At 37.5% G+C, this 12,653-nt stretch overlaps 1 protein-coding gene across 1 annotated transcript in view; it reads right to left on the minus strand.

The window, feature by feature from the left end:
* The window catches only part of LOC131586100 (1-phosphatidylinositol 4,5-bisphosphate phosphodiesterase zeta-1-like), a 55,882-nt gene that overhangs the window by 12,459 nt on the left and 30,770 nt on the right, over positions 1-12,653 (minus strand). Inside the window, exons 8-9 of the mRNA XM_058852839.1 lie at positions 10,638-10,794; positions 8,595-8,711 (exon numbers count right to left, since the gene is read on the minus strand). Coding sequence (XP_058708822.1) covers positions 8,595-8,711; positions 10,638-10,794 — 274 coding nt within the window. The remainder of the gene's footprint in view (positions 1-8,594; positions 8,712-10,637; positions 10,795-12,653) is intronic.

A 12,653-nucleotide genomic window follows, 5' to 3' on the forward strand; every position in this document is an offset into this window, starting at 1 on the left:
ATTCACATCCTAGTTTCTCTACAGCAGCAAGACCCTGCACTCCAAACCTGCTATCAAAGATCTGGTGCAGAAGTCAAAACCTCAGGATTGTATCTAACCTTAGTTATGGTGCAGAATTCATCACAAAAACATCTCACCCAGAAGATTAAGAAGCTTTAGTTTAGTTAGAATACTCAGTGAAAATACATATAAATTTATAGAACTAGAAGCAATTTTAAAAGTGTTCTTAAATTTATGTGAGCACACACTCTCTTGGAGCTTAATCCTCAGGTACTGGTGATTATTCTAAGAATACACCTGACAGATTTTTTCCTTTCCTTGGCAGTTCAAAACATTTTCAGTTTGCTGCAGCACCAATAATAAAATATCACACTTCTCATCAACAGGATATTGTAATTCATGAGATAAAGCCAACATTGAAATAGACCTGTTTAATGAAATTTCCCCCTATTCCAGTGCATTGGAGCTTCTTGTCACATTCCAAATAGAAAATGCAGAAGTCAAATCAGCAATGAATTATGACATTATGAACCCATGACATGTGTTAAACAGAGAATGATAAGAAGTCATTTACTTAAAAGGATGGTTTGGTAGGAATGAAAAAAGAAGACTTTAAGCAGTTCAAGTGACCCATAATAATTCATAAAGAGGACCTTATTACATTTTCCTGGGAGATAATATGAATGTATTGAATGAACATTTGACATAATGCAAAAATCCTTATTGCAAGTGGAAAACACACAAAATCATTTTCACTGCAAAAATTACTCATTCCTTCACTGCTTTGATGATCATTTTAAAATATTCTGAAGCAAACAACACAAATAGGAATGAAGCAGCTGGTACAATGGACCTGATATTTATAATATGATATATAAACACATGTTTTTGGTGGGGTTACTTCTGAAGAGCTCTGGTTCCGTAGTCTCAAAACCAATGAATGGGTGGAATACATGAAGTGCTCCCAGAGTGCATCATCTGTTTAATCTGAAAGGAATCCCATCTGTGCTAGCTAAAATTGCTCTGCATCATGAACCAACATGCAGCAAGTAGGAATAACTGGAAACCTTGTCTAGAAAAACCTCAAACAAAACAAAAAAAGCCTCCAAAACAAAACACAACATGCACTCCTGCTTTGATCTAAGTGTTAATGTAAAGACATGATTTTATGTTAATATACACAGGAATTTTGTTTTACCTTTAACAACAGAAACCAAACTTCAGAGTGTTCATATTGCCCATTGCCCACCATTGCCTTTTTTAAACAGGGTTGGTATTTTCTTGGTATGGTTTTGGCAGCGGTTCAAAATTTTCTCTTTATGACTCAACCCATCATCCAGAAACAGCCCCAAATTTGGTGCTATATGATGCTTGTATATTTTAATGCACTGAATCAAGCTGTGCAGAGGATGCTACAGGAGCTGCAACCCTGTGGCCCCTGGAAGTCTGAACTACAGATAAGCCAGGATCTCTCACTCCTCAGGTGAGTCCTAGGCCACACTTTCAGGATACGTGGGTTTAAAAGTGCAACTGAAATTAGGCACATCGAACAGTCAGCTTCAAATAGCAGCTTCCACATGATGAACCAAATTACATGATTGCACATAATGAGACTATTGCTAAATTTACCAAGCTTTATAGGCGACTAAGCAGGAAAATCTGATGTAACAGCAGCAACAAGCAAACGAGAATACTTTATATTTTATCACATTAGGAAAATTACTTTTGCAACACAAGTGAAGGGCAATGTTATTATGGGTTGATATCTCTAAACATCAGCACTGTGTTTTCACTTAATTTAATTTGACCTTAAGAACAAGTTAAAAAACGCATGGAACAGTAGTTTTAATTTACTTACTGGTTTCTTTGTATTGCAAGTTTTAAGGTGATTAAGCAAATGTGAGATTTTGTGTCATATTCTCTGAGATGCAAACCTCTACTAAAACTGTTTACAGGGCTCATAGCTGCTTGGAGCCTCCCAGGGCACTACTTTATGGTGCATTGATGTACAATTTTTCTTTTTAATCAGGTGCAGTATAGCCCTAACACTTCTTGAGAAATGGCAAGGATCATAAACTAAAAGCTATGCCCAGCAGCTTGAGCTGAGCAATATCTTTCTGCAAACAATCCTGAACTTCTACCCAGTGTTTCATTTTAGCTTTGGTGAATTCAAGAGCAGAACTGTTCAATAATATTCTTTGTACTTTTGTTTTATGAAACAGTATAAATTTAATGCATGTATGAAGAGAGATTTAAACTGACAGTTTATTTTGGAAAGAAACCCAAATGAGCTTGCAATGAAACCATCTGAGCAGTACATAATCTTAATGCATGGTTTTCATGGGGAAGTAAAGGCATCTGAAGTTGAACACGGTGTACATTAAATTTTCTCCTCAGTCCTTTCATTAAGCACCAGAAGAATTTTAATATTGACATCAAAATCAAAGCAGCACAGCAAAACATGGGCTTGGGGAACAACCTGAGCAAAGCAATTCTTCACTGTGATTCCTGCACCTAAAACAGATTTAACTATTCCTAGAACCATGAGGTTAAATCCCCTTCAGATCAGAGTACTGAATACTCAAATCATCTTGCAAAGTACCAAAGCTGCCATGGCAGTCCCAGTAAGCCCCAGGTGTAAATAACTTCATATGGCAAATTGAGGTTAGGAAATAGACTAGCTCCAAAAAATGAGCCAATCCATAATACACAGAAGAATATTATTTTTGACCCCAAACCTCTGTATCACAAGCAGTTAACTGAAGTCAGTTCCACCACTAATTGCAGAACTAAAGACACTCTAAATATTCATACACAGCACCTTCGATAGGTGCCACCATTCAAGACATAATTGATTTGTGGACTAAAAGCAAAAGCTTTGTAAAACCAAAATGAGAATTGTGACTGTGATTTGTAGGCATTGAGGAAAACTGCACATCTTTTGATCCTGCCTCTCATTAATATTCCCAGTGGGACTTTTAAATTGTAATTTTTTATTTTTTGTTCTTTGCTTGCTGGTTCTATCAGCTACATCACAACCATAAGGTTTAATGCATTTTCCCATTTAAATGGGAAGATTTTAAAATAGATAAGGACACATTTGTCACCATTTTTTCTTGAAATGAGTTACTTAATTGCATTTTATGCCATTTAAAAATGCATCTCAAAATGTATCAATTTTATGCCCTTTCAAAAAAACTCATATTCAGAAAGCACTCACAGTGCCAATGTTCCTATCCCCATGGTTTACCTCACTCATTTGAATCTAAAGAGATGTAATAGATCACACTTTTATCAGCCTTCTTGTCTTGCTCTCAGCTCTTTCCAGTTGTCTGTGCTCTTAAAGTGGGCCACTCACAATGAATGCAACGAAAATCTGTGCCTCAGATATCCCAAATCTGAGCTGAATTCCACCCAGCCTGGGAAATGCTATTGCAAACAGGAGCGTATCCTAATGCTCTGGAATGTTGCCATTGGTTATGAGATGATCAATGTGATTGGATTTGAAGCCACTGCTTTCATTCCACACCAGCACTCCAAGCTGGGCACAGACTGTCTAGGCTTTCTTCTCACATGCAGGTCACAGCTGCACTCAATCCATCACTGCCCAAATTTACAGAAATATTTCAGAAGTCCAGGAAAGATGGAGCGAGACTATTTACAGGGGCATAACAGGACAGGGGGGAAGAGCTTCAAAGTGAAAGAGAATAAACCCGTGAAGAGGTGAGACCCCACACAAACTTTATGAGCAAGGACTTTGGTCTACTAGACCAAAAATAAAGAAAAAAAACCTCTTTTTTTTCTACCATAAACAAAATAAAATATATAATGATTGATTTTCCTACAACACAGAGCAAGCTTATATGGACAATATACATTTTGGCATAAAAAGTATCACCTCTCTTCCTGGCAAAAAAAAAAAATCAGTAAAACTGTATTTTTTCTCTTCCCTAACAGACTCCAAATTGTATTAATCTTAATGATAACTTCTGGCTTCATTTTTCACCTGCACATTTTGAAATGGTTGTTTTCACTCTACAGAAGCTTGATTTATGGCTTACAATGTGAGGGATTCTGCCATAGGAAGAGGGACTGCTCCTCTGAGAGCTGAATAAATGCATAACTGCATGACATAACATCCTTAAAATGTGCAGTCAGTCTTTTTTGTATGGTCTTTGGGCCAGTTTAATACTGTGGCTCTAAAGACACTGTCATTAGAAATGTGAAGAATCCAGTCACACAGTTCATAACTGCTGACATTGCTCCTACTTCATTACAAGTGGTCCTACTGGAAAAGAGATGTCAGGTGATTAAGAGTCCTCCATTGTCCAAGTAAATCTGCAAAGGGTTTAAGTAGAGATCCTCTCTTGTGAGATTCTCATGGGAAAAGTACCTAAAGCATTTCTGATAAATTATCAGATCTAAAAATCTAAATTGATTTTTGCTGTCTAATTAATGTGTCAGTCTGAAAGTCACACTTCAGTGTAAGTCTGAGTATTTTTGGTTGTCATTTGACCAATTTTACACATGAAACGTTTCCAAAATAATTTTTAAAATTTACTTAACTTGTGATTCTTGGCAGAAAAGTGAATATTATCAGCTTCCCTCTCCTGTTTTAGTCTGGAGTCACTGACAGGTTTTAGAACAAGATCAGCAACTACTTCAGAAACAATTGTGTTCCTGCAATTTTTTCCCATCTTCCTTTAAAATTTATTAGACTTCACATAAATTATTTACTATTCTATTGGTTGTCTGCAGTGAAGACAGCTGGAAAAACTGATAAAATGGAATTTCAGTGTTTCTTTGCTTTAAAGTGAAATTCCAGTATCTATGACACACACCAAAAACTGCCTAAAAAGAAGCAGAATAGCCCAAGAGCTTTTTCATAAACCTGGCAGTAGAAGCATTTCTGCAGAAGAGACATAAAACCTTCATTCAAAACCACTCCCAGCATTTGGAGCCATTCCAAAGGAAAGTTGAGTGCATTTGGAGAGCTTCAGATGTTGAATCATATTATCCCACCTATCTTGCAGGTGTCTACACCTGAATTAGCAGTACCACTTCACTCTTTGTGAAGACTAAATCAGTGAAATTCAAGGGAAAACATTAAAAAAAAAATTAGTCCTCTAGGTTTCACTTCCTAAGGAGGCATTTCTGGACTATTAAAACCAGTAGAAGAGAGCAATAATATAGTTATTGACACAGAACCCAAGCAGGGTCAGGTTTGAGTCATTTTAATTTCCACAGGTGAGGCATACCAAGATCAAAATTAGTTGGTTTCTTTTCCCTTGGTTGCTTCAGAGATTAAAATCAGAACTAGTTAGAGAGCTCCTTATCACTCCTCTTTTCATGCATCATTTTTTACCATATTTTGTCATATTATTGCACACAAGACTGAACCACAAAACAGATGTGACAAAATTGCCAAGCTGCATTTCAGTGTCACAGTCCAAAATAAAACCTACAGAAAGTAAAAAACCCATCATACAAGTACAACTTTCACAGCAGCATATAAATTTATGCACACCCCAAAAAGCACATATGAGATATTCTGAAATAAAATTCTCTACCTACAACACCATGGTTTTCTCCTGTAAGTTATGGCATGTTTTGGTCATTCCTGCAGAGTGCTTTGGTACATGTAGAACATTTCCAAATGCCACATTCAAAAGGTTATTTAAGTCTTTTTTTATTATGATTTTCACCAAGGCTTTCTTTCATTTTGGATTTTTGTTGTTTTTTTCAGTCTATATAAAACAACTGATATCAGTTTATTTAAATAAATGTCCTGAATTTTATTTCCCTGCATAAATCTTTCCATTTCATTTTATTTCCTAAATAAAAAGGAGACATGGATACATCAAACCAGTTCTTTCCAGTGCCTCACTGCAGTTGTATGCAGGAGGCATACTAATTTTCACAGACTATGAAAAGTGAGGGTTTTTCTCCATAAGACCTCTTTTTTCCCAAAACCTCCTGTTCTTGTGAGTCTCAGTTTTCAGAGAATGGACAGGGAGTACACAGTGATATCCAAAAGCTATTTTGTGGAAACTCTGTACTTTTTACTGAGCTTTTTAACTTGCCTTCCTCTGGAAATTAGGTTTACACAATTACATGTCTTGTCCTCAGCCCCAAAAAGTCTTGAGCCTGTTGGACCATTTCATCCTGCTTTAGCTGAGTGCCAGGCTGCTCCAAGTTAATATGTTCCAAGCAATTCAGAGAAAATTGCTGGCAAGGTACAGAAGAAAGCACTGTTTTGAGTCAATCACTAAGGGAAGTGAAGGAGTAACTCAGTTCTCATAATTACAAGATGCAGAGGCCTGGAAGGCAGTTTGAACAAAACCTAATATATTTTCTTTGCCCAGCCAGAAAGGTTATGGATGTTAAAGGAATGTAAGCTTGCAGGTGTGGGGAGGAGAAGGGAGTTAAGAAGGGGAATAGGTGGCAAAGAGAAATCCAAGAGTCCTTTGAAGAGTTTCAGGGAATTGCAAAAGGGATCTAGAGGATTCACTTCTGTGCATGGGGTGTAAAGCACAAAGGCAGGCAGACAGGAGGGGTGTGTGAATTATACAGACATGGGACAGATATAAAAATCAAAAGTCTGTGTTAAATCAGTGAAAGGACATCAGCAGAAGATTCACTGAGATACCCTCACTTTGGGAGTTGCATTGTGAAGAGCTGCTATATTTCTGCCAAACAGCTATCTAAAGCAGATTAGGGAATAAATAGATCTAACATAGCTTGGAAATAATGTATGTGGAGAATTGTTTTTAATCAGCCTATTCCCATGTGAAAAATAGAGGGGTTTTTAAGTGAAGATGCAAATGAAGTGACCAAGAGGGCAAATCTAACCACTTCCTGCAGATTTTTAATTCTTCCAGGAAGGGGCCCAAACCCCCTATGCACCAAAAGTCATATGTTTTGCATATTAATGTTAGACTGACTTCTCATTAAGGCACACTCTGAGTAAACAGCCAGTGTAGTAATTTTGAAAGATTTTGGCGCTGTCTGTGATCTAACAAATGGTTATCCTTTGCAGAGATAAGTGTGGAGATTCACAGGCTAGAAAGAAAACTAGTAAATTGCAGTATGATAAGACTGGGAGATTAATTCAATTTTAAATTAAGGACCTCTGGCGAGTGCTTTCTCTAAGAATGAAACAAACTTCCTAGTTTTTAATGGCAATGTATAGTTTAGATAGCAATGATAGCACACAGGGAGTGCAGCACCCCAGGTAAATAATCCAGACATGGCACTAAGTGTGGATGAACCACAAGGACACAACATAATCAAACCAATTTCACACAGTATGGTGATGAGAAGATACTTGGATAGTCCAGCACAAGTCCAAATCTGTTCTGCAAATAAGCATTTATGAGGACATAGAAGCAAGTCAAATTTATACTAAATAGTAATTTTTGTACTCCTTATGTAGTTATGTAAAATAACAGTCAGGATGGAGAAAGTAACTTGTCACAGAAGATATATGGAGAGCTGAGAAAGGAAACAAGTGGAAAAGGAAGCCTGGAACAAGGGTGACATAAGCTCCAGGGCCCTACAGACAGAATGAAATCTGTGCCTGTCCTTGGATGAGTGTGTATTTCAACATAACAAGGTGAATCCACACCTTTCACCTCTCAAAACCGAGAGCCTAAGGCAAAGTGCCCTGCTCACCCCACAGTCTCCCTCAGGTGGCCTTGGCAAAGACTCAAAGACAGAATATATACCTGGGTACAAAAACTATTCTGCTCTACTTTACCTAGGGCTGAAGAAAATTTAGCAGGCAAACATAGAAATATGTTCTGGAACTGAGAATCTTTTAAACTGAAGAATAAACACGTGAAGGTAAGATGGTCTCTAAAGCCATTAAAAAGGACAAAATGCTTACAGGTGAGAGGTTTTCCAAAGCCTGCTGGGTACAGAAGTCATGCCATGCTTATTTTGAAAAAATTCAAATAAATAACTTTCAATGAAGAAGCAGAAGTTACCACTTTTTTTTGTTGCCCAGGAAACGAATATGTTTTGTACTGGAAATTAAAATTCTACATGTATGTTCATCTGAATAAAGACTGGAGACTCCCAGCAGCTCCCAGCTGTCTCTGGATGTTGTGCTGACCAGGAATGTTTGAGTGCTGCCTTGTGTAGCATATCCTGTTCTGGGAATTTTTGGCACTACTATCAATTGTTGTGCTCACATCTGCACCTAAGCAAGTCACAGAGTGCCACTGAAAACCCACAGACCCTTCAGAAGAAACTTGCATTGCTGAGTAATGGAAACTTAAAAATGCTGAGCTTGTTATTAGTGATTTTCTTAATATCCAATTCAAAGAGGTAGTTTAAAGAGATTAATAAAATAGAATAAATGGAATATCTGGGATAGGAAACAGCTATTTAACACAAAGTGATATTTACAATTACTAGTGAGAAAAAACTGGTGGAATATGTGGGTTGAAGGAAAATTTTATACAACAAAAATTAAAATAATGCCACTGGGGGAAAATACATAACCTACATAACACCAAAATACTATAGGAAGCAAGAAACTCCTTTATCTGTAAAGCCTAGAATGCAATAGTTTCTGCAAGGATACATACCCATCTGACACCCTACATTCCAGAACTCCTGAGGATTATAATTTGACGAGCTCATTCTTGTTCCCTTGGGGTAAATTCTTGTAATAAATCTTGTAGTATGTGAAATAAACTCTTTAGCTGATAAACAGAAGGATAAAATCTTGGTAAGAAAACCTTTGTTATTAAAGAAATCCTATTTGAACAAATAATAAAAATACAGTAATTTGATCCAGCAATATTTTTACACAATATTATGCCAATTTATTCTATTTTAACATCATTTTATTTTGAAATATATTCATTTGTTCATTTAATAATTAATTTTTAAACCTTAATATTTTGTGTGTATTTGAATCTGACAGTATTCCTGTATAAAGAAATATATATTCCTTTGTAAGAAGTTCATTATCCAAAAACCATCCCTTCACTGTAATATTCTGTTTCTTCACCTTTTTGCAGGGTAACCTTATGATTTCTACACTAAAGCCCACTGTATTCTCATGGGAAACTGAGACACAGGAAACTGCACAAAAGTTTCCCCCTTCTATAATAGCTCAAAATGAAAAAAAAAGGGAAAAAAAATCATCTTTAGATGATCTTGGCTTGTTTGTTGTTTGGAGGTTTAAATAAAATGGCTAAATAATATTAGGACCAGGGAAGAGCACGTTTTCAAAAGCCACTGAAATTCTTGTTATATAAGCCTCAGAAGATAACTATCATGTACATTGTTTTTCCTTCTGCTGGCAGTGTTCCCTCCTTTCTCATATGTAAGCATTGACTGCAGGGATGTGGGAAACTTCAGATGACTTCTATCTGCACGATTCCTTTTTAGTGATTAAACAAAAATCTACATTTCCAGGGTCATCTCTCTGATCTCCATTTTCCTCTCACCTCATTTTTTGTTTGTTTAGCGGTTTTGTTTGGTAGAGTTTGGTTTGCTTTGTTGTTTGGGGGTGGTTTTATTGAGGGGGAGGAGAGGTTCTAGAGCTACTTTTCTATCTCCTAGAGTGCTGGAGGAACCAGAGAGAGGACTCAGTGGCTGGAAAATCCTACTTTGTGACACTGTTCAGCATCATTCACCTCGCCAGCTGTTGCCCTGAAAACTAAAACCTGATAATGTTTTCATAGCTTTAGTTACTTTCCCATGGAAGTTCTATAAACAGAAGTTGTTTATCACATTCCTTCTAAGAAACATCTTTTGATGGACGTTTCACACGACCAGTGTGCTTGGGAAGGTGTAACTTAATTATCCAATCCCTGGTCATTGTTGAGAATCTATAAATACTGGGGTCAGAAAATAAAGTTCCTTCTTTCCTGTTCTACCACTGGAAAGTGTTCATGTGAATCATTTTGTGTCCTTTAGCAACAGCCAGCCACTGAATCACCTCCACAAAGTGAGCGGGCATGTGGCAGCCTTCATTGTCATTGTCACTGTCATGCTCGGTGATCTCTGCTTTTAACGCTCCCTCGGGGCTCTCTGCAGGCAGCTGGAGCTCAAACAGCAGAGGCTGCACCAAATGGAGCTGCTCCAGCCCAGAATGGTTTGGATAATTCAGTTTGGCTGGGATGGAAGGTCTGCTCCAGTGGAGCAAGCTGCCTGCTCTGGGGTTTATCCATCCCATTAATGAGGACTCTCTTATCTGCACTTGTCACCAAAGCCAGGCGACTGCCGAGCCAACTCCGCTCAGTTCTCAGCCCAGACATGGGGTGGGGAGGGAGGTGGTGAAATTTATTCCACGCTTTTTCAAGTGCTGACTGCAATTCCTAAATTACTTGATGCAGAAAACAATGAATCGAAAGGCAGACGTACATTTTTTAGACTGTGTTAATATTTGTTCTTATAAAAATACACGGAATTAAAGCAAAGTTGAATTTCAGTTTTCCTCCCAAAGCCAACAGAAATAAAAATATTATGCAAAGGACATATCTAAAACAGTGTTATACAAAGAACCAAATAAAATCAGACAGCAGGTGTTTCATAAAATTTTAACCCTTCAATGCCTAAGCAGTGAAGCAATCATAGCACCAATGTAACTTTTAACTGATTGACTCCAAAGAAATTACCTGAAGATCTTAAAAGTTTTCGTGCTGCACTCTCTCCAATTGAATTATTTTCATAACACTGCTGATGCTGCAGGGAATGCTCAAAGCTCACAAACTTCTGAGATTTGGTATAAACCACGAGGTCTGACAATGCAAGGGCAATCTTTCCCTTTCTCACCTAAACATCATCAGATGAATAATGGAATAAAAAAGTCACAATGATGAGTATTTCATTATTATTAATATTAATAATTCAGAGAAACAATCATTTTGGATGCATAAAGCATGAAAAAACGTCTCAGTTAATGAATCTAATAAATATGACCTTTAATAGTGAGATCTGATCTGCTGAGAGAAAATTGAGGTTATTGTGCCCACGTTTATCACAGCAATCATAGGGTGAGTGGAGAGATCCTTCCTAGCAGAATGTTCTTCTCGATAGCTTTACAGTTTTCCTGCTCCTAAGAGTGGTTTGCAAATAATATAATTTTTCATGGCTTTTAATGTTGCTCCTTAAAAATATACCTCCAACTTTCTATTCATAAATATATAAAGTACTAGAAAAGACCAACAGAATAAACTCATCTATAAAATGTAGAATAACAGGAAAATATTACATTGCGCCAAGAAAATTAATCAAAGGCCTATTCCTTTAAGCATTGCCCTGAAGTTAGGAAAACTCTTTTCTTCTTGATTAAGGTTGAAAGTTCTCTCACCAAAATCTTAATTTAGTCTTGCTCAATTACCAAAATAAGCCAAAGTGACTGAAATTTTACCAGGATCTTCTCTCTTACAGAGAAGCACTGTGTGACCACTTCATTTTCCTCAGCATAACTTCTGAGCTAATTGGGGGCTCAGAGCACTGCTGATCTCAGATCAGAGAGCTGCTGATGCTAATCATGTTTACATTCCATTAAAGCTTTTGAAGGCAAATTCTCATCCCACAAAATAATAGAGATTGCCTGCTCATGGCTCTTAAACTATGCAACGTTCAAGTGCATTAATTATTCTGGGGCTATGTCCCATGAGGACACCAGGAGTCTACTGCCATGGAAATCCTGAAAAATACAACTCTGGAGGCAGGCAAAGCCAGCAGCATCACTGGGGTATCTTGGCTGTGGATTCAAATGCTCTCCCACCCTCCCATAAAGCAATACAGTGGGACATCAAGGCAAATATTCCAACAGAGTGGGACCCTGGAAACCACTTTCTCTTCTGCCTGGGAAACATGAGCAGATCCTTTTTGTTGCTGCTGTTTAAGAGTCTGTGGAATTCATTCTAGTCTGTTACATGGTCCTACAAATATTCTTGAAACCTATTGTCTAGAGAGCTGGTCCTTCCTGGTCAGAGTCCATCCTTCCTCAGAATTTTTCCTTACTATTTCTCCATGTCAGTTGGAATGAGAAAGAAGAAAAAAACTTTCAAATCATATAAAAAAAAAGAGACACTGCTTCTCAGCGAGAGTGCTGGGCTCTGAGGAGCACTGCTGGTTTAGCCACATTCAGGCAATCAGAGCATGATGTGCAAGAGTGACTGGGTACACCAGGTGCTGCCTGACATCCTAAAAAAGCTGAACAAGGCAGTTTCAACCTTGATGAAGCAACAGATTTTCCGTGGTAGAGAATTATAGTTGGTTAAAAAAACTAAGTTCAATTTGACTTTCAAACACCAAATTTTTACACTTTTTTCAGAAATAAAGTTAAGTCTCTGCATGATAAATCTAAAAACACCTCTTCAGCTCCAGGTGCTGAAAAATGTTCCAGCACAACCAGGAATGTGCACCTAATTTAATGCAAAAAAATCCAGAACTGAAGAAAATAGGAGACTTTATCTATCTTAAAAATAGACTGGAAGACCTGGGGAAGAAATGGTTAACTCTGCCTGTTGTCATCAGGTACTGCTGTAAGTGTTCTCTATACATAGTTCCAGGAGAGCCATGGCACCAACAAAACACATCTTAAATCTACTGTGGGACCGAGAGCCTGGGACAAGCACAAGTTTTGAGAGAGGAAAATGTTGAAGTTCAAGATGGGAGCA

Source organism: Poecile atricapillus, chromosome 18 (assembly GCF_030490865.1).
Source record: "Poecile atricapillus isolate bPoeAtr1 chromosome 18, bPoeAtr1.hap1, whole genome shotgun sequence".
Taxonomy (NCBI): Eukaryota; Metazoa; Chordata; class Aves; order Passeriformes; family Paridae; genus Poecile; species Poecile atricapillus.